At 34.0% G+C, this 23961-nt stretch overlaps 1 protein-coding gene across 2 annotated transcripts in view; it reads right to left on the reverse strand.

Annotated features, from left to right (window-relative positions):
• cv-2 (crossveinless 2) overlaps positions 1-23961 on the reverse strand; it is a 68257-nt gene that overhangs the window by 5878 nt on the left and 38418 nt on the right. For both annotated transcript variants that reach the window (XM_066397272.1, XM_066397271.1), the window contains exons 3-5: positions 6636-6739; positions 1062-1149; positions 821-997 (exon numbers count right to left, since the gene is read on the reverse strand). In XM_066397272.1, coding sequence (XP_066253369.1) covers positions 821-997; positions 1062-1149; positions 6636-6739 — 369 coding nt within the window. The remainder of the gene's footprint in view (positions 1-820; positions 998-1061; positions 1150-6635; positions 6740-23961) is intronic.

Here is a 23961-nt window from a genome sequence, read left to right on the forward strand (position 1 = left end):
TATTAGTTAATGTGTCTGATGATGGTCTGAAAATGTCCCTTAATTACTGCTCTTGGACTGCTCAAATTACTCGGGCTTAATCTCGCACTTTTCTAAATACATAGTAAAAGTAGTCAAAGTGTAAGCATCCGATAACCTAATAATCGTTGTCAACCTTATTGGGGAATGCAACTCTAGAAGAAGCAAGAAACGAGTGAAAAATGATAATTAAATTGTTTAATAATTTAAATACGGTTTGTACCATGCATGGTCGTAGAAAAAGTATAATATTTCATTCTTAGAAAATCATTTTTTATAATTCAAAAAGATTACCAAACCAGACGAGGCGGGACTGTCCTTTCAGTGACAGAAAGTGGCATTTTCCTCACTTGTTGAACAAGACATTCATTTGTCGTTCAAATTAAAGTTATTCCGCATTATAAATTACCTATAACACCTCAAAGCCACACTTCTCTTAACAACATAATTAGAAAAACCACATCAATCTTTTTATACCCACCAACCAAAAACAGGATTTTAAACAACATTATTCATTATTGCAAATATCTCGATCTGAATATTTCAACATTCCAGTCATACCGCCTATTCAAAGGAGATAATAATAAAAAAACCACCGAAAGATTGTATACCATCATTAATATTTACCGAGAAGTTTTTCTAATCATAAATATTGCATGGCTTTAGCTTGTCCATTACAGCAAACATGGAGTAACGTCCTTCAGAGCGGGCAAACAATGTAACACTCAAATTGGAATTTTTTCTAGGATTCATGAACTTTGATTTACGTTTTAACATCGAGAAAATTATTTCGGCCACCTACCTGGACAAGTACTGCAACACTTCCCAGGCTCCGGAGGGAGTGGATTGGAACAAGAAGTGTGACACTGCAAATCGGAAATCGTAATGATTCCAGCTTCGCATCTTATGATTTTGCAAGGATTGGAAGGGTCCAACCATTCCGTGTGGCTGGGATAGGGCATTCCATTGTAGGTGCAGCCTGCATGGTAAAAAATAATATTTACGGGAAGTCCTGGAGAATGTATACATGTGTTATTACATACCTTTGCATATTTTACAGCACCCCCCATCAACGACCAGGTGGCATTCGTTAATTCGAGGACAATCGTTTTTGCATTCCACGTATCCATTCTGAAACAAGCAAAAAAGCATTTAGGATGATTGTTAGAGAGCATATACATATTTGATTTGTTGCTAATAAAAGACAAACTGAAAATATGACCTCGTATTAATAGTACCTCCTTACTTGGAATGGTAATAATTCATAAACTACCGGAATTTATTGGCTACTACAATGGAAGATTTAATTATTATTCAGTTTACTACAAATGGCCGGCGATCTGTTTTAATTGGCCATAAACTGAAGTTAAGCCTCTGTTTCAGCACGTGTCAGCCTGACTATTATAGTCCAGTTTCGATAATCTCTAGAAGTACAAATATTTAAAAAAGACAGGTCATTCATCCTGCTAATTTGCAGGTAACTTTAAAAACATGTCAGGTAAATTAATGCTAATTTTATGGCATGTTAATTTTCGTAAAATCCGAACTTGCCAGACCTGGATTTGCAAGTAATATTTTTCTAGTTCACATATCAAAGGCAATAATAATTAGCCAGTAGATGGCAATTTCCAATTATCGCCTTCAGAAATGGCTTTGGAGTTGTATCATAAACTTAATTATCAACAAAAATAATTTGCTTGAAAAACTATACAAATACTATGTACTAATAAAGTACTTGTTGTTAAATATTTGCTAGCAATTAAGAGAAAGAACATAAATAACCTCAGGAATCGCACTATCAAAACAAAATTTATTAATAGATAGGTTTATTAATATTCAACGTAACTCTGTTTATTTTAATTAACAATAAATATAAAACGTAAGTGTTGAACGAATGGACAGCCTGTAATTATTCGTCGTTTATAGCCGGAGTGAAGCGTTCTCGAGATAAATCAATTATTCGAAAGTGTGATTCTCGATTATTTACAACATTGTTGAGTCGTAATTGCACGGATTTTGAGGTCAGGGTGTATTACATTTGTGGTTTTGGAGAAAAATTCAATAGGCTCATTTTTTCATCCAAGACAGATGAACGTATCATCTCAAATTAGGAAATATTGAATATTCGCGTTGTTAAATTTCATTAAGTGCAAACTTGACAGAAATTGCACTGGAAGAACACTGCTGGACCAGACTCAGAGGCTTGCGTGACTTCGAATAACGAATGTTGTGAGAACGAATCCTTCTAGAGTCCTGGGAAGTTATTCTCGATATCGTGACAAGCGACAGGCTTCTATGAGAATATTCAAGATGTGAGCAAGAACCATTTTCATTTCTCACGCCCCTCTCATGGAAAGGCACTATTGATCGATAGCAGTAGAGATATTTGCTCTCCTAATTTAATGAGAGAGATTAGTTTAAACATACGGTTGAGAGTTTTACCTCCACCCTCGGGGTCTTTCTCATGGAAGAAGTGTCAAGAATCGTCAACCTGGAGGCACCGATTGGAGGACCTAGTGATTAAAATTAGAAGTGGTATGTTCTGTCCGGCATATAAGGTGCACACACTTTACCAGGCGTAGGTGTTGCAAGGTTTGTCTTCTTTGAAGATCGTTTGGTCAAACTTTGCTCTGAATTATTATCTTCAAAATCTGTAAAAAACTGACCCAGGACCAAAATTCTGCAATGAACGCTAGTAAAAACAGATGTTGAAGTTAAAAATCAATTTCCCTAAAATTTAGTCTTGATCGTGCTTCAGGTAAGAATTTTGTTTTTCAGATTTATATATGCCTATAAAAATTATCCCGATAAAAAAACTCAGGGAGAGAATGGCCGAATTTTCAAGAAATCTGGCTAAAAGGTAAAAATGTTCAATGAGAAAGCCAGCGCAAACAGATGACCACGTTTCCGATTTCCTACCACTGTCTGACTAATGAGACGCACGATAGAGGTAGGTCAAATTACAACTAAAATTAACCAAAAGTTGAGAAATTGCAATAAAAACTAGTCAGAACGAGGTCTACCTGGGAAGCAATTAATTCATTAAGTACTTGTTGAACAGAGCGAAAATGCTCAGCGAACGCATCCAGACAAAATAATTAGCGATCAAATCAACCAACGTAGTATCTTCTATTTGATTAAATTCACCGTTTTTTTTTTATCAATCTAAGCTCTTGAAGCTTAACTCAATACTATCATAACGATGCTTCGACAATCACTTAATTCCCTCATCCAACAGGTGTATCCCCTTGAGTTGGACAAACATCGAACGTTCCTCGAATTAAAACAAAGAAGCGAAAGCCACCGCGTAAAAGAAATCGTACTCTCGCGTACGTACCGAGGCCTTTAGACTATTGAAAATGTTGTTTATCAACCTAAAAAAAAAAGACAACATGTTAACCACTTTGGCGAGCCGTTACGGGACATTCTTCGAGCGTTAATTTCAAGACAATGCGCTCCGGGCAAGGTCTTGCGACTCCGGTGTTGTCTTGCCTGGAGTCAAATACTTTACGTTATTGCGTCACAGTATATGAGTTTGGCACATAGACGTGTAATAAAACGACAAAAGCTATGGAAAGCAAAAGATTAGGTTCTTTAAACCTGCATTGTTTCAAAAGGGATATCCAAGGTTTTTAACTTTGAAGAATGTCTTTAAAAAAAATTTTTTAAGACTTTTCTGACCTGAAAATGAGGCAATAAAAAATTTAACACGTCTATGGTTGCGGTAGTTTAGTCGAGCGCAAGCGAATTCCTCGAGAGCTTTCTGCTGGAATCGATATGTAATTTTTATAGCGATTTTATTCCTGTATTTAATACGAAAAACAATTTTACGACATAATGGTGAAAATAATATTATTTTGGAAAACCCGAGATTATTTCTGACACCTGAAATTAATATTTTCATATTTCACTTCATCAGCGTGATGTAATCGCAAGACATTTATATCGGGATCAAAGAAAGTCTGGATTTGAGGCGAGTCAACATGCCAGGTGTTAAGCGTAGGTGGGATGTTTGTGTATTTAAACATCAGAGACGATGAAGAAATCATTTGTCTTAAAGTTGCTATACAATATCGCCTTGAAATACTGATGCGATGATAAATGGAAACTGGGAAACGTCATTAAAATCGACTTGAACAGTAATCAAACAGAAAATGAACTGAATTTTAATAGCAATTTCAAAGAGAAATTAAAGATATATTAAAAATTGCTTTATTTTGCTACTTTTTCACGTTCATTTTTATTATTTCGGCCTGCAATGATTAATTCAAATTGAAAGGAAACATGGATGATATAATCAATTAGTGATTTCCGACTCGTGGCTTTATTATATATTGTTTTCATAGAAGATAAAATTCAGTTTATGGTCCTCTATATTATAGCGTGTATGTTTGTAGATCAAAATAGCTTTACTTGCTTATTTACTCATAGTATAGTTATCATTTGAACTATATACCCTCAACAACTAATATCCCGGAGATGTTCCAAATATACCTATATCTTCCAGTTGTCGAGATACAGGGACATATTGATATTCATTTTCATAATTTTCAAAGTTCCTTAAAATGAGGATATGTAGTTTTCCTCATAAACACGTTAATCGAAAAAGTTTAGACTACTGGTTTTTCATCTTAGAAATATGGATAACAACGAGTCGAAAAAACTTATTATCATTATGCTCATAGGTCTGTTAATGGTGTTATTTATGTTTCCACTTAATATGAATCAATCGTTGCAAAAAAGGTAGTACTTTAGTCAGTAGTAAATCGCCTATATGAGCTTATCAACACGGCAAGTGAGCACATTTTTTTATTCAAAAAGAAACAAGCTTTTTCAATTCCTGTAGTTACATTGCCGCAAAAATTACAAGAAAAAGTTGCAAAAAATACCTTAAATCCGCTTTGTTCAACAAAGCTCTAAAAATGTTTTTTGGCTTCGTTTAAATTTTAGAATTCACTATAAAAATCTAAGAAGACATCAAAATTTCATGATATTATTTCGAACCGTTTCATATTGATGTAAAAATGTTTCCGTAAAAAATGATTTCAGAGTCTACAATGTAAAAAATTGTAACTTTATTATGTGTATTTGCCAACATAGGTATATATAAGTTTTTGTTTATATTTTGCCAGACAATTAGCCCCTGAAATACACGCATCTAATTTAGGGACGCCCTGTATATAGAATTAGGCACGGTAAAATTATTAATATATATACATTACATTTTTTCATTATTAATATAGAACAAATTAGTAAAAATCTTCTTAAGAAAATTTTAAAAAGACGGATTTAGCTTTAGGAGCTTCCGGATTAAATTTCCGTAAAATTTATTTAGATGATAATTTTCATAGATACGATGAGATAGGAACAGAACATTAGCGAGCTTTTAGTTTAGAAATTATTCCGTTGAGAACATTGCCGGAGCTTTAGGCTGTTAGTGATAAGTTACTGAAGTGATAAATTATTAGTGAAACAACAAATTTCCTCTATTTTCAAATTAACAACGTTATAACAAGCGTAAGCCTTTGAAAAAAACTTAGTATCAATTCAAACATTGCTATAAAAAATTTAAGTGAGGTAAATCATTAAATTTTTAAGTCAATTAATTCATAAAAAATCTCAAACTATTTAATTACTAATGCCTAGGATTGTACATGTATCTAAAACACCCACTCGTGTGGTCAACACATGTTTACTTTTTAAATTTTTATTTTAGTGGTGTTATTACAATATGTAACCTTGTTACTATACTTTAGCGGTTTTGTAGATTTTTCTCGTTAAAAACCACATGTCAAATACCAAGTATCATCATTACACGTCCATTTTTTTCCTTGAACTTGAGCTTTAGCGAGAAACTCGCCAAAAACATGTCTCAGGTAATTTGCCCACTTTTGCATACATCAAATTGGCGAAAAGCTAATATACCATTTCATTCCTTTAAACAAATCAAACCTGTTTAATGAATCAACGAGAAATACACTTTGGAAATTTTTGGCCAAATATTTATTCAATTAGCAGATGGTTCAAGCAGAAGGCTATGTATAGTCAAAATAATATCAGATTTTATGTATATTAGTCCAAGTGAGTGGCAGGTGCCCAGTCATGCTCTTCGTGAGAAGGTACTTTCATTTTACATTTCGTCATCGTCATGATCAACGTTCGGTAGCCACGAATACATGTTTTTACACATGAAGTATCTAACACAGTTACATATCAAAAGTGACCTCTCGTTAACATAAACAATACAAGGTCTTCAGATAGTGTCAATAACCCAGCAACTTTTTTTTAACTGCTTGATAATCGCATAATAAAAGTCAAATATTCTTGTTACACATCAGAAATCTGCATTTACACATACAAAGACTATTAAAAAGTTTGCACTTGATAGAGATATCACTTAATTACACTTGCAACACATTTGCCATTCCAACTTTTGCATATATGCATATTAAGTTTGCAGGAAAACGTTAAAAACAATTAAACTGGCAATTAAGTTAATATGGATTTAATGGGCATTAGTAGTGTTGCAATAATTAATCTTTGGAAATAATTTATATTCCCACAGTTTTGATGACCTGTGAAGGAGACTAATAAATTTTCTCTTGAATTTTTCTTACCTTACAGATACATGGGAAGCAATGGACAATTTGTGCATCGAAACCAGTGGTGACTGGTTCACCTTCGTTGGGGCATGTCTGCCTCTTTCCCGAAGGAAACGGCGCTGTAACAACAAAAAGCTCGTTAATAATAATAATAACAATTTTTTAACAATGTGGTTAATTTTTCTGATTCACAGATTGGCGACTACTTAAATTTCATATCAAAAACCATACTTCACGAGTTAAAATCGTATAGAATTACTGCCAATAAACGGAGTTACAAAACTGAAACGAGCGAAATAATGTTGTGTAAGGCATTTATATTATGTTTCGTTTATACAAAATTTCCGGTAAATAAAATTTTGAAAATTTCTTTTAAATAAATTATTCGGCATTAAATGCTCAACTTTACCTTATTTAACGAGCTCTCCATCTTGTAAAATTTTAAAGATAGCAAATATACGCATGTCGCCAATGTATCAAATTTGTAACACCCTGTAGACTCCTTGACAACAACTCAAAATTTTATTAGAAGTATGACACTTATGACACGACTCGTAGAGCATTAAAAAGAAAAAAACAAAATTTAAAAAATCAACCCCTCCAATATTTAAATGCTCGCGTTCCTTTCACACTCCACCGCGAAGGTCAGTTCAAGGTGAAAAGAGATTCCCAATTTAAAGGGCTAAAAAAATAATACTTCCAAGAACCGGTTCTATCCGCATTTCGCACATTCCACTACGAAGTGTTTAGCACTAGTTAAAGGGGATAGTCTACTTAATAAAGAGATAGCGCCGAAGATAAGTAGGTCAGTCGGCCACTGCAGGTAAGACAGAGTACGAAAATGTCGAAACGAAAGCCAGATAAGGACGTCAATATTTGCAATATAGGATGGATCTTTTGAGTTAAATATATGACACCATCTATCTATCCTTGTCCCGGATTCCCTGATCGTGCGACTCAGAGAGAGATAGGATGATGATATTGGCAATCTTTTCCCAGATGTCACTTTCGTTCGTGACATCATAACCTCAAAAATACTTGTTTTGATTTGAGTTAGAACATTGTTGATATTATATTATTTACAATTTAAATTTATGAAATGTAAATCGAGCATTTAGTTTTTAGTCTTTACTAACGAATATTCGAATCAATATTGCTTTATATCATAATAAGTAACGCAATTTAACCTAAAAAAACAAATTAAATTATTTTAAGGGGCTGGATGTCTGCACCATCACTTGCTGTTTAAGAGCTTACAAAACACAATAAATAGTGGTAACTGAGCAGTGTAGTTGCATTTTCGATTAGTGTTGCGAGTAAAGTGTGAAAAATGCTAATCCACTAATAATGTGTATTTGCCGAAATAAATGATTAAATACGCCCATGTAATCCATAAGCCGTAAATGCGTCCAACTTTAATGCTGTTGAGTAGGTCAGGCCGTTCAGAAGCATAATCTAGCCCGCGATATATTTAACAATATTTAATTTTAATTTTCTAGGACGTAACAATGACACAGAAACTTATAGGCGTGTACTACTAGTAACTTGATATAGTCGTAAGTAAGCGTTTTTGCGTTCAAGTACGCAAATCTCGCTTCGGAATTTGTTAATGTCAAATTATTTAGATTAGGGACTGTATTAGCAAAGCTAGTTTGCAATAAGTAAAGTGGAACCGAAAGATACGTATAGCAAATGCCTAAGTGGAAATAATTAAAACCAGAGGGCAGATGTACCAATTTGTAAAAGATAAATAGACCAACCGTTTTTGTGTGAAATTGAATTTTCATTGTACATCCGAATTTTCTGCTTCTGCCACTGGTGGATTAAATAAATTGTCTGCGGCACTTGTGATGATTTGAATTGAATCGCTATCTTGAAAAAGATTTTGCATTGGATTTCCTTGTTGGCAGCAGCATGCCAGAGTGTTCCAATCTTGGTTCAGCATAATTAAGGTAACACAACGTAAATTCCAAAATCCTGTAAACTCATATTCTGGAAATTATTATATCTTTCTGAATTTTGATGTAGCATGTGTTGGAAATATAGTAGACGATATACTAGCGGTTTGTATTTCCCGTATTTATTTTGTCTACTTGGGTGTATTCTTCGACTTTTGTTTCATTTTCTGGAAGTAGTTGAGGCTCAAATGCATCTACACTAAGCTTGCGAAGAGGTCATTCTGTTAAGCCTCTTAATGTTAATAATATGTCATATTATTTTTACAGCAGCATCTTTGTTCGTTTTTTGTAACTGCATATCACTTTTGAAACACTACCTTTTCCCCTCTCCCATTGTAGTACAATTGGATTTTAAATTGAAACATTATCTCATCAAATGCATGTGATCTATGTTAACATTTGATAATGTTTCAGTTGCTAAAACTGCTTTCATAGTGACAATCATAGTGAAACTAATTTTATTTTTTTTTTTTTTTGAGCCAATGAGACTTTAAAGGTAATTGCTTGAGGATGAAGTGGTTATTCAGATTTCAGGTTAATCTTAATCGTTGTTTATAATCGTTTCCAAGATTATAACAACGCAATAAAAAATATCATTTAGCTGAAAAACTTTCAAGCTTACAGGTCTTCTACCAATTAATCACTGGGGTAATGAGCTGCAACAGTGACATTTTGCGATAGGATAATCAACGTATTTTCAATTTCGGATACTAGGAATTCCAATTATGTATTAATCTAATGATGACGCAAATCCTCAATAGAAATATCGTATTATTACATTTAAATTGCTTAAGCAACTGTCAGTAAGTTTTATATTGAAACATGTATTATACTTTAACTTGAGACGCGTTACTTCAGGTTCTTTTATTTTAAGAGACTATAAAAACTTTGTAAAATAATGGACAGAAAAGCAGGACATGAATCTCTTTTCATTTCAAAATGTCATTATCTTTTAAGTATCTTCTTTAATTGGAAATGTTATATGCGCCAATGGACAATTAAACTAACTTCTTAGTTTAAGATAACTTGAAAAGAAAAAGAAACTTTTGAAAAACAGTTTAAAGAAGATTTTATAAGGATGGACTGTAAGGCGAAAATGCCCAAATATCTCTAACATAAGAAAAAATAAGATAAATGCAAATTTTTATGGATAAAACTGAAGACAGAATTATATAAAAATTATCTAAGGAATTTTTTCATTTTAGTCTGTAATTGTTAAGTGTTGTTCCCATGGAACGGAGAAAATGTGCAGCTTGCTTTATTATATTACATACTTCTAATAGAAATTATGCACCTGATACGTTCTTTAAAGTTTAATAATTTTAATCTTAAATTGATAAATTTCTCAGTTTTCATACTAAAAATAAAATAATTGCAATAAGGACTACACCCACTGACAGTTATTTATACGCATACTAGAGAAATTTGATATGAAATAAATAGAATTTAATCCGCAAACCTCCAATAATTATTTCTTGAAAATTCGACTAATCCTTTATAATCCACAAGTAGCTTCTCCAAGCACGCCTGTTTGCGGTGGCATTAAGAATATCCCACCTATATAAATAAATTTGATTTAATTGTGTGGGTTTAGTATATTATGTCATTAGTTTTTCCTAGAAAGCGAATTTGCTTGTTTAATACAATCAGTTGGTCTTGCACGTTTATGAGTCTAAAATTAATTGTCCTTATCGAATTTCATCCATTTCTCAGCTGTTAACAAGACCGAACTGCAAAATGTGTTTTATATTGTAATATGCAGAAATAAGTGTTTTAATTATAGTCGGCCCAATTTCGACTTTTATGTGTTGCAATATCTAACACCTGCAGCCAAACTGGCTGCGAAGTTAATTGAAATGGTTTCAATTAAATTGTTCGAATTACTTATGTCCGTTTCAAAATCAAGTGCAATAGTCAAAGACATTTAGACTTTCGACTGTACGTAAACGAAATAAAATCTAAACTGAATATCTCCGCCAAACGATTTTAAAATTTCCTAAAAAATAAGATAACAAGACCCTAAAGTGATTGATATGGAGTTATAAAATCGATGCAAGTCTAAATTTAATTAGCAAACATGCCTTGGAAAAATAAACTTCGTGGAGTACTACGAATTTGAGAATCTGGCAGAAAGAAGGTTAAAAATAACGTTACACGTAGTTTTTCGAGTGTCTACGTGATAAAACTGAAAGTTCACGGCTGCGATTAAGAACACCTTAACCCAAATAATTTTTCCTTTTAATCAAAATATTTTTGGAAACAGAACGTTTTGTGTCTGCGAAATGGAGCAGACTGTACCCACGATCTATGTTAAGGAATTGCCTTGATGGACAAGGTGTTAGGTAATTTTTAACGCGCGCCGTTGTTATTTGAAATATAAACCAAAATGTATTTGTAACATTTTATATTTTTTTGGATATCCTAGAAACTAGTATGTAATTGCGCAACTTTGACACAGTTCAACTAGCTCTTTATTTCGTACAGTTTGTGAGATTCCAATGGTGACCAGGAAATGTAGCACATATGTATATGTCTTGTATATATCTACTGTTGTTTCTTATTAGCTTCCTGTCCCTGTTTCATTTGAGTTATTTCTATTCTCTTATCTAAGGACACTTTTTACCATTTATCTTCCTTATTCTTGTTTATTCCTTCTTTTGTGTCCATTTATCAGCCGACTTAGAATCGATTAATGTACGCACATACATATGCCTTTACTTCAAGGAACCGACTAACACCAAACGGTCTGCCGACTAAAAGTTTGTAGTCTGTGGTGGCCCTTCGAATCTAGAACTTAGAACTCGACGAGGAACTCCAGGGAAATATTTCGATTTTAAATTGCTTTTCAAAGGGCTGCGCCAACTTGGAAATAGCCAACTATGAACAATTCCACAAATTAAAATCTCACACTTAGCTTCTGGAACGTCGGTGCCAACATTCAATTTGAATCGCAATGAATCTTACCATCACATCCAGAGAGTTAACATTTATCTCTTCTGGGAACACCAACATCAAAGTGATTTATAACCATCCCCGAAGACAATATTTCCCTGCGTTTTCCATCTCTCATCGACCAAATTATAGCGAAGCTTCGCATGCTATACACCTGACATTTCCATAAGACTGATTACCCATAAATCAATCAAACTAGTTTGATTTTCTTTCAACGGCATAATTGTGATTTAACAACCTCATTTAGCAGTAGGCCATTTCGCAACCTGGTGCGTTCTCGAGATGACTTATTAAACCTGCCTTGAAAAATGAGGCCAATTTTATTATAATATTCTGAAGAATGTCTAGGATATTTGCAGGTGGTCACTCATTAATTTACGGGCACGTAAAGTCAATATTATTTCATTTTTGTGGTCTTCCAATCACACCTAATCGGAATCTTATCTTGTTAATTTTATGTTTTGAAGTAAGTACTGATTGATAGTGATATAGGAGGCGGCGACAAACATTTAATAGTCATATCGTTAATTAATACATTTAACGAATCAGATTTAATTAGTGATCTTGATTTATAGCCTAATCAATTAGGCATTCATTAAAGGAACCCGCCCAAATGATACAGTTGTCGCCTTGTCCAAAGTTGGTGATTATTGATGCAGCCCGAATAAGTACTGATGAAATTGATAATTATGGAAATCTCGTTCGTGCATTGGGTAATCCTTAAAATGCTCTCATGTGTGAATAAAAAATTTATAAGCCTCAGTTCAGAAATTTATAATTTGTTTGGTTATTCCGTCGCACTAATGAAAAGATGGTTCTGAAACACCACCAAATTCCTTTACGGCCTTGGCATCAGTACCGCCTACTACACATTGCATAATCTTTCCGTGTGACCCAAATTACAAGAAAGGAAATGAAATCACAACCGGTTCGATCTTGAGAAGTGTCAGGCCAGTTTTGCCAATTTCTTGCAAACAGCTGTTCAATGTACTGTTCGCAAGGTATGCCAAAGCATTTTCGCTTCCTCCTATGGTTCTTCATCAGTTTTACTGCTCTGAAGGAAATGTTTAAGCTGGCGTGGTTAGAATAGTAATTATATGAACTTGTTGCTTATTACGGGCGTCTAATGAATGGAATGTTAATAACTAGATAGGCTCACGGAATTGCTTATTTATTATTTTTTTGGTCGGACGTACCCCTATAATGATGAGAATAACAATCATTGTCTTAAAAGGTAAAAAGCAGAGTAATCAAAAGATTGCGTGCATGTAGAAATGTGTGAGAAGACCGAAGTTATTTTTGTTTACCCTCTCAAGAGAAATATTTGTTTCCAACATAACGTCTTATTAGGTACTATTTCTGCAAATATACGTCATGTGACAATCAGACCGTTATCTTTACAACCAGCATTATTTATACCACCATACACACGGACACCTCTTGTTCAATTGACCGCGACCATCGCCTGGTACCTTTCGTTGTAAGTCATGAGAATTACGCATGACCAGCTATACGCATTTACTAAACGAACCTGCTATGACAATCCTGACTGATGGCGGTAGAAATGCAATGCATAGAGATCTCGTAAATTTTTAATTAAATTCAAGTATCGCTCGTTAGCAATAAATCCTAACTGTTCCCGCGAACAATCGCCATTATCGTAACTAACGAATCCGAGACGGTACAAATGAACCAAGACATCTAAAGTCGCCTCTGCAGTGAGATGCAGGCTGCACACCTGCAGTAGCAGTACTGCTAGCTGGAACGACCTTGGCCTCGCAAAGAACACGCGTCCTGCTGGTTCGACAACGGATCACTTTTTGCACCGTATAGAGGGTGTCCCAGATCCGGGAATATGTAGACAATGTCTCTAGATCTAGGGAAAATGGTGGGGGATAAAAGATTACTGGTTGGTTCAATTGTCACTAGCAATATGGCTATTTCACAAACCGTTAATGTATCGAAATTTTCCTGAGAGCTTGCTAGAGGAAGAGGTACTCACTTTTTGCCAGTTTTCAAATTTAAAATTCCCATATCTCGAAAGCCATAGAGCAATTGCCTTAAAAATCATTCTAGTTATATTTCTTCTGGTTTCTGAGATATGGGATCAAATCAGCACTTATGTCTATGCTTGTATTTGATCCGCGAAGAAATAAATAAGTTTCCATTTTTCATGGTATCTTTTAAATTTATGTGCAGAATACTGTTTTTTTGAATAATTTGATGCAGTGATCTAACATAACATGTATTTTTAAAATCAAGTTTTGATGAATGATTTATGATTTTTGAATTTTATGATTGATTATTTATGTATAGATGTCAGTGTTTATTATGTCTCTCGATATACAGGGTATTTCAAATTCGACCCTCACCATTAGGATCTCGGAAACTAGAGGAGATACGAAGAAGCTTAAATGAGGGCAAAGTTGCGTAATCTAGTGCTTGATCGAATACCATTTTCAAAATTTTAATTTTCCAAGTACTTCCGAAGATATCCGAGAAAAACTAAAAATTGGAGAATCCATTTTTATTTTTTTTTAGTGTTATTTAACAAGGAAGATTACATCCGTAAGCACATTTTCATTGCCACTTTTTCTCAGCTACACGATGACATATTCAGATTTGCCATCCGACGTTTCGTCTTTCGGCTACCATTATCAACTTTATTTTTTCTTATGGGCGCCATATTGAATTTTTCGACAGAAAAATAGTGCGTTTCATTCTGATTTCATTCATATAAAACTTCTTATAATTTACTTTTTTAAAAGTCGAAATATTTAAATAAAAAGAAATATTACATAGTTGGCCTTGACTTCATCGAAAGACTTTCTTTTGTTCGCATTATATGACAGAACTCCTCAAACGAGATTAGAGCGTGCGCAGATTTCCAATGAAAATGAGCTTCAGAAATGAAGAGAAACGAGACATGTTAAGACTTTATTACAAATTTGATAAGAACAGTACGAAAACAGCTCAAATGTATTTTGAGTTATATTCGGAAAGGCAACAGCCGCATAAAACATTATTTAAAACTTTGGATCAACATTTAGCTGAGTTTTGTACCTTTGAAAATCTTTTTCTATTCTGCTTCCATACTTCATTTTAGGTTCTTGGTCAGTTTGGTGAGTTTGGTGCTTTCGAAATATTCATCCAAAGTTTTAAATAATGTTTTATGCGGCTGTTGTCTTTCCGAATATAACTCAAAATACATTTGAGCTGTTTTCGTACTGTTCCTATCAAATTTGTAATAAAGTCTTAACATGTCTCGTTTCTCTTCATTTCTGAAGCTCATTTTCATTGGAAATCTGCGCACGCTCTAATCTCGTTTGAAGAGTTCTGTCATATAACGCGAACAAAAGAAAGTCTTTCGATGAAGTCAAGGCCAACTATGTAATATTTCTTTTTATTTAAATATTTCGAATTTTAAAAAAGTAAATTATAAGAAGTTTTATATGAATGAAATCAGAATGAAACACACTATTTTTCTGTCGAAAAATTCAATATGGCGTCCATAAGAAAAAATAAAGTTAATAATGGTAGCCGAAAGACGAAACGTCGGATGGCAAATCTGAATATGTCATCGTGTAGCTGAGAAAAAGTGGCAATGAAAATGTGCTTAAGGATTTAATCTTTCTTGTAAAATAACACTAAAAAAAAATAAAAATGGATTCTCCAATTTTTAGTTTTTCTCGGATATCTTCGGAAGTACTTGGAAAATTAAAATTTTGAAAATGGTATTCGATCAAGCGCTAAATTACGCAACTTTGCTCCCATTTAAGCTTCTTCGTATCTCCTCTAGTTTTCGAGATCCCAATGGTGAGGGTCGAATTTGAAATACCCTGTATAGTGAATCTTAAATTGGGGTTTTCCTCTTAACATGATATAAACTTCAAAAAATCACGTAAAATCTTTATAAAGCATTTTTTTCGAAATCTAAAAAACAACCGAAATATGTGCGTATGAAGGTTTTAATAAATAACAAAACTTTTAATTCTTATTATCTCCGGGACTAGCTTTAAAAAGTGTTCGAAATTGTTATCATTGGTTCCATTTAAAAACATTGTATCTAGCTTTAACCATGATCCTGTATATGTTTTTAGAAAAGATTTTTTTCTGGAATTATTTCTTTGGCGTTTTCTATCTGTACACGCAACTCTGCTACAGTGTTAATTTCAATCTCTAACACCAAAGTTTTCATATAATTTCGCAGATAAAAATCACATTGGTTTAGGTCTGGTTATCTCGCGGCTATTTTATTGATCCATTGATACCTATCCACCTATTATAAAATTGGCTATTTAAAAAGCCCATATTTTTTTACTTTTTTTCATACGCGCATATTTCGGTTGTTTTTGAGATCTCGAAAAGATATTAAATAAAGATTTTGCTTAGTTTTTTGAAGTCTATGTCGCGTTAAAAAAAAACCCTACTTAATAAGATTCATCCTGTATACAGGGTGTTACAAATTAGTAAGCCAATCCGCTAACCACGGATTCTTTGAGCGAAAATAAGTAGACTTTCCTTATGCGACTTTTTTTTTTAGCGTTTTATACTCACTATACAGAGTGTTAAAGTTATTAAAAAATTAATTTATTTGGTTAATAACTTCGTTACTTCTTATCGTATTTTAATGAAATTTTGTAGTGATGCACAGTTCGATGAGGCGTTTTTTTCCTATTTAATTTAGGTTAAAAAAATTTAAACCGGAGAAGGGAAATTGGGGGTCACGGACACGTCCCCCCCCAATTCTTTTTTTTTGCGCGCGCCAATGGTGAACGTGTTTAATTTTTTAAACTTAATATTCTTTTATCTTAATTTTTTCATTCTTCTAAAATTTTGATTTACCGCTTACTTTAGAAGATATTCCAGCATATTGCCTTTCAATACACCGTAACTATTTTCGTTTAGTATATCGGAAACATGTCTTTAAATACACGATATATTGTCACATGCCTATCTTAAATGTTATAAGTAAAACAGACCTTTTCCTAAGTATTTCTTCTAGATTTTATTCAATTTTATGTAAATTGGGAAATTTCAGCAAAGGGACAACGATTTTGGAAAATTAAAAATAAATAATAATACTACAACTAAATGGACTGAACGAATCTAAATTAAATGTTCAATATAATTGCCCTCTTCTTCAATACACATCCGAGCTCTTTTTATTACTGAGATACGAATATTTTGAAAAATTTGTGGTTTCAACTTAAATTGTTCTGCGCCTTCTATGATTCTTTCTCATAAATGTTGTTCATTTAGTATCGGAACGACATAAACGAAATCTTTCATAAATCCCTAAAAACAAAAATCTAATGGATTGAGATCGGGAGAATGAGTTGGCCAATGAATAGGTGTTTGTCCCCGGCCAACCCAGCGATTATTAAAAACCTTGTTTAGATGGTTCCTAACATTTCGACCGTAATGTGGTGGAGCACCATCCAACTGAAACCACATATTTTGACGCACATTTAAGGGCAAATCATCTAGTAAATCTCTAAATGAATTTCTTAAAAAAAATAGAAATTTTTCAGCACTTAATCGCGGAGGCATGAAAACCGGACCTAAGAGAAAATTGTCAACTATTCCTGCCCAGATGTTTAAACGAAAATTTACTTGATGATTTCTCTCTACAATAGTTTTTGGATTATCTTCTGCCCATACGTGGGTATTGTGCATATTCGTAAATCCATTACGCGTAAATGTGGCTTCATCCGAAAATAAAATAAATCTAAGAAACCTAACGTCATGGTTATTCTGCTGGCAAAGCCAATTACAAAAAGTAACTCTTGCTAAAAAGTCTGGTGGTAGAAGCGCATGGACTTTCTGAACATGATATGGGTATAATAAATTTTGTCTTAAAACTCTATGGATATCAACAAAGTTAACGTGTACATTTTCGTTCATCCGATTTATTTCTGTAGCCATTAGTCTAGTACTTTTGCTCGGGATTGCTTCCGCTATTTGAAGAATATGTTCTTCTTGATTTGGTTGTAGCTTACGAGGTCGTCCACATTACCCTGTCATCTGTTGCTTAAGTTTTCCCGATTCCCTCAAACGATTAATTAAATTGGAGAAAAATTTTCTTTTTGGATGGTACCGATTAGGAAATGTATCTGTATAACATCTAGCCGCTAAACTAGCATTAGAACTGCATTTTCCTATAATTGAAAAATCGTTTACCACTATATCAAAAATTATTATTATTGCTAATTTTATTGTGTTGTCTACATACCCATTATTAAGACCATATCGGTCATTTCCGAAAATGATAAAAATCCTTCCCGATTAGCCATTTGCCTTTGTAACGTTAGTATAAATGTAAGAATATAAATTTATTTTCAAGAAAGATTAAAAGTTACTCTGGATATTGTTTAATAAATAAAAGCTAATCGTTGCTTTGGAACCTGACTCATCATCACAGATATCTACTAGATTTTTGAATAGTAACGCAACGTACATTTTGTACCGGAATAAATGATCGATACGTTCCCGATATACTATAATACATAAATGAAAAATGGGTACCATGTATTGAGAGGCAATATGCTGGAATATCTTCTAAAGTAAGCAGTAAATCAAAATTTTACAAGAATGAAAAAATTAAAATAAAAGAATATTTAGTTTAAAAAACTAAACACGTTCACCATTGGCGCGCGCAAAAAAAGTTTGGGGGGGGGGGGGACGTGTCCGTGACCCCCAATTTCCCTTCTCTGGTTTAAATTTTTTTTACCTAAATTATAGGAAAAGAACCCCTCATCTAACTGTGCATCACTACAAAATTTCATTAAAATACGATAAGAAGTACCGAAGTTATTAACCAAATAAATTAATTTTTTAATAACTTTAACACTCTGTATAGTGAGTATAAAACGCCAAAGAAAAAAGTCGCATAAGGAAAGTCGACTTATTTTCGCTCAAAGAATCTGTGGTTAGCAGATTGGCCTACTAATTTGTAACACCCTGTATACCTGAGAAGCAATTCTCATATAGTATAACTGATTCTCATAATGACTTAAAAATGTAAAATATCCGAACCTTTAACGGCCCGAGGCCCTAGCAACTCAAGATTTATCACATCAACGTTGAGCTCATAAATATTTATGCAATTTAGCTAAGAAAAACCTTATTATTTGTAGGATCACCTTAAACACCCATTTTAACATCAAATTGGAATAACATTAATGCTGGCGATGGCAATTTATTGTAATTGGGTTGTGAAAAATGGAAACGTAAACGTTGTTAGTTATATTGTGGCATAATTGGTTAGGGGAATTTCCGCCACTAAGTGCGCTTTAGGAATTTTGCCACTTTAAAATACAAGTTGAATTGAAAAATTCCTTTTTAGACACCTGGCGCACGCCATACATTCAAATTAGACTTAACAGTGTCTGTCTGAAGTACACTTCGTGTTGTCACTTCCGCATCGATGTGGGCCTAATACAATAACAAGAAAAAATTAATCCATGTCATATTGTTTTTGTTACGACCATAATATGGTAATTGGCCATTACCTTTTATGTATGTATATGAGAACAGTCCTGATTAATTTGAATATACATTTTTCTGAATTTATAATCTTCCCTTAGTTAATGAACAACTGGTCGAATTCGGAAATGTCACACACACGTGAACTATGGAGGAGGATCTGTTTATAGATATTTAAATTGGAGTTCCGATTTTGGTCCGACACGTTAATAACAAATCTCATGTATTACTTCATTCTCACAAAACCCATCCCAGAAGCTTAATCCTTAATCTGAAAATTGCTTAATTATATCGTCGATTTAGCTGTATCGCCTTATACTGCACTAACACTAACGAAGGTTATCGTTTAAAGTCAATGAAAGGCAGGCTCCTTTTTATTTCATTCGCGTAAAACCAGCCACAACAAACGTAGATAAATCTACTAGAGAGGTACTCGCCAACAAGAAAAGCGCAATTCAAAGCACGGCCAGGCAGGAGGAAAAAGCAGTTTGTAGTTCCTGCAGGGGCATTACCATTATTTACACTGTTATTGTGAGCACTCCTGCTGCTGATCGCAATTCAGACAAGTGCGGTTGTCTATTCTTATAGAATAGTTAGAGGTGCATGCCTTTCAACTGTCTTCGGTACGAACACACCTGGTGCCTTTATTTTATGAGGCTTTCAGGTACCGAGGCAGTACAGAATTGCACGCTTGTTAAAAGGCGATTGTTTGTTGCTGTTCCCGATTTTTTTTCACCGTGTGTGATCCAGGATATTGTTCTCCAGATTTCATCGATGCATATAAATAACCAAACTGCTTGACCAAACCTTGACACAAGAAATTCAAGTTTCTGGTATAATTTGCGGGTATTAGCGAGGCCGATGCAAAAAACCAGTCTCAGCTCCAGAAAAAAAATCAAAGCTTTACTTTTCTGGAATCAGCGTATTAAATTATTCTTTTCCTCTCTATCGTCTCTTAATAACCCGAATCATCTGCTTTTTCTTCAGCCCGAACTTGTCCACGAACATGAGTAGGTGGAGTGGATTACCCTATCACTTGTTGTCACGACCACAAGGTGTGACGTTTTTGTTAGCATTCAAGTACCTGCCTGGATCAATATTCTTAAAGGAACAAAGGAAGGTTTCCGCGTTTTTCCCTAGATGAATATTACACACCTATGATAAATTATGCAATACAGTCCGCCCAAGAAAAGGATGTTCAGCGCGGGGATATCGTAACCGATAATAGATACAGACTGCTTTTTCGACTTCTAAAACGCTTTTAATTACATGCTTGATATTAAAACATTAAAGCAACGTTTCCTATTAATCAATCTCGGGTTGAGGTTCAATCAAAAGCCTGCTGGCACATCCTCTGCTCCCCACACACCGCACTGATAAAAATCCAGCTCATTCGGTTTACATCAACGACGTGACAAAACGCCGTTTACAACTTAATACCGGTGTTGTCAAATAAAAGTTTTGAATGACACACTAAACATGAATTAGTCGAAAAGTCGATGACAGAAAGAAAATCCCAAGAGTCACTTTTGATGGGCTATTCTGAGCGTGCAACGCCACATGGCTTTCCCACATGTTTTTGCTCCCGCTTCCGAAATTACGTGATATTCGTTTTCTTTTTTGAGCCATTTCTCGTATATTTATTTAAATTTTGATTAGAAAATATAAACGCTACTGGAATTGGTATAATCTCACAATTAATGCCCATGTTTTGGAGTTTATTGTGACAGTCGAAAGCAGCAAAATCGGGTGATTTATTGCTCGTAAAAGTAGATAATTGTGTGAGAGAATCTTGACATGGATTAGTGTTCCGAAATCGTCAAAGGGGTATCTATCAAGGGTGACTAAACGCGAAATCTACCACAAAAAGGAAGAAAAGTTTTTCCTTCGGACATGAATTTATGGCAGCTTTTAAAATTCATTTACAAGACATTTAAATTATCAGTTGGATCAAACGGCATAAATCTTCTTTATTGTTATGGGTCGGGTTGGTTAATGATAAAGAACAAAACACTTAAAAAGCCGGCCGTAAAACAAATATGTTTTCAATTCGCGGAGGATTGTAGACATTATAAAACCCTTCCCAGTTAACTGAGATTTATCCTTGAACACATTGTGCCGATTATGACAACTCTCAATAGATTTCAACAAGAACCGAAGGTATTTAGATCCTCAAGTGGTTGTTCGTTTAGGATTTTTTTCAAGAAGCTCTGAATTCCTCACGAAGACCACCAAAAATGCGTCCATTGTTTAGCAGAAAAGACGCCATCACGAAGGATACTTAAGAATTTAAACAATGCCTTTAAAGTGCTTGCACTCGAAACGTTTTTTTTCGCAAATTGTTGGGAATAAAGATAAATAATTCCGTTGGTTTTTATGCTTAGCAAAATTTGTCAAGACGCGCTGATGTGGGTGTGACATATTTATGGATCCAGACGAAGGTCCCCTTATAGATGTTTGAAATTTTAAGTATAATTAGAACGGTGTTTTGAAACTTTCAGAATTTATAATATCTTATAAACAAGCAGAGAAGTTCGGCTTTCGCTCTATGCCAAATAGTGATGGGTGTTCAAGACAGCTATTAGTAATCGCTTATTGACAGATAAATGTTGCGAAGCGCAATGTAAAACTGTGATATCAAGTCGGTGATGTAATCGTTATTAATCCATCAGTTTTACAGTAACTTTATGTAAAAATTGGTATTTGAATTTTTCGATAGTAAACCAATTGAGCATTATGTAAATGACATGCCGGTCCATCCAAAAACAAGTATAATAAAATTAATTGCGTCTCAATATAGATAAATCAAACCGATCGCATTCCTGACCTCTCTAATATTCAAGCCCAGTCTGCGGAGTAGCCGAAACTCGAAAAATTTAATCTAAACTGGAATTCCCCAGAAGTATTGGTATTAAATCACCAATGAAATTTAATTGCCAAAACTGTAAATTCGCGGGTATTACGGTAGCCAGACGTTATAAAAATAACCTATATTATCAGATTATTTCTTAAACGTTCAAACGCCATAAATATTAAGATTTAAATTCATTAGGTTGTCAGCTTAAAACATAAAGACCGTAAAATCAATTAGACAGAAAAAATTAACACTTGTTGATGGTAGGGCAGAAGTTCCTGTTGGTAGCCAGAATCGGTGCCGTTCATCTGCTGTAGGAAATTTATAGGAAATCAATTTATCTGTGTTCGGAAGCACAACCAAATAGTATTAACTCTAGTCTTCAGTACGATTGACTAAAATCAAAGAATAGGTATGTAAATATGCTACGAACGAAAACTCTCCTATATATTCTTTTTGGCACACCTGATAAAAGGACAGAGTCACATTTTTCTACAGCTTAAGAAACCCTAACATAGACCGACTCTTCAATGTCCAGTTAGGGAGCGATAGATGTTAGTTAACACCTAACTGGCAAATGCATATTTTTTTTTCAAATCTGAAGTTAAAGCTTAACCAACAATTCAATTAAGGACAGCCATACGAAACGCTTCCGCAATAAATAACCGAGACAGTTGATCGGCTGTTATCCTTGACTCCAAGTTAGTTTACAAGTAATTTCACCAAGATATTTAAGAAATAGCCCTTAGAACCGATTCTTCAATGTCCAGTTAACTGAAATGATTTTCAACCTGAAGTTGAAGCTTAGCCAACAGTTAAAGTAAAAAGAGCTGTATAAAACTCCTTCGTAGTTAACAGAAATACTTTAACTAATAGTTGACTTCACTATAGGTTAGTTTACATGCAATTTTAGTAGGATTTTGAAAAACCAGCCTCAATATTCTCAACCGAACTTACTGCCCTGAATTCCGATTATTTGACAGTAATTTCCCAGTTACCTTACAATAAATAAATAATTAACTCTGAGGCCTGATCGAGACATTTCCCTAATAACATTGAGTTGTTAATCTTGTTAAATTCGATTGCGCTTTAGGTCACGTTAGTCTTTGAGCCTCGATCTTTATGTTCAAGCATAAATTTGCCCTGTTCGTAATATTAGATTCATTTATATTCATATAATATTGCCCTATCAATAACATCAAGAAACTTTGAACTAAACCTAGTTACTGTTGTAATAATATTTTTCTCAGTATAATAAAGATATCTCAGAAACATAGAATCGTGGTTTTACAGAACACATTTACCTTAATCTTAATGACACAGAGCCATTTTACGAAATTATCGTCCTAATATGATCTAAATGCGTTTTAAAGCAACTTTGTTTTGACAAACCAGAGAGTGACTTTTTTGGTAATCTGGAAAATATCGTGATTAATGCTGCATTTTTGAGCAACCAGATGCACCCACTAGAGGTTTGACTAATCTATAGCATTGGGATGATAAAGATGTGAATAAAAGCCACTTTCCGTTAATAGCATACAGAATGGCAAATTATACACATATAGTCCACCCAAAGTTATTTATTAATCATCTACTTGAAATACCTTTTCGGGATGGTATCTTTATCTTTTGATTGAGAATACCAGTGGCGTATCCAGGTTCGAAAAACGATCATCTTATATGTTTTATTTGACCACGTCCCTATCTATGGTTCTGTGTCAATACGTTTTTTCCCGAGTAGTAAAACTTTTTGATTTTTGGAGGAGTGAAGTGTCAGGAACTGTTTGGTTTAAAGACCTAAATTGGTACCTACGCTCCTGTAATCCGAAAACCGAAATGTTAATTGGCAAACAAAAAGGACCCCGAGACGTTTTGTGCGGTTTGTGGTTCTCCCAGGTGGTCAGGCACTTAACATGATGTCTAATGGACAAGAGCCAAACCCGCCTCGGCCTTTCGGCTTATACGCTTTTATTTTGACGGTTTTATTACTGCTCTTTTAAGGGGTTTGTTTATTTGCGGTTACACGGTCATTTGATGCCCGTTCGAAAAGAAAACATTTACTCGCTACTTTATTAAAACACGATCCGTT

The sequence above is a fragment of the Euwallacea similis genome, chromosome 14, assembly GCF_039881205.1.
Source record: "Euwallacea similis isolate ESF13 chromosome 14, ESF131.1, whole genome shotgun sequence".
NCBI classification, from domain to species: Eukaryota; Metazoa; Arthropoda; class Insecta; order Coleoptera; family Curculionidae; genus Euwallacea; species Euwallacea similis.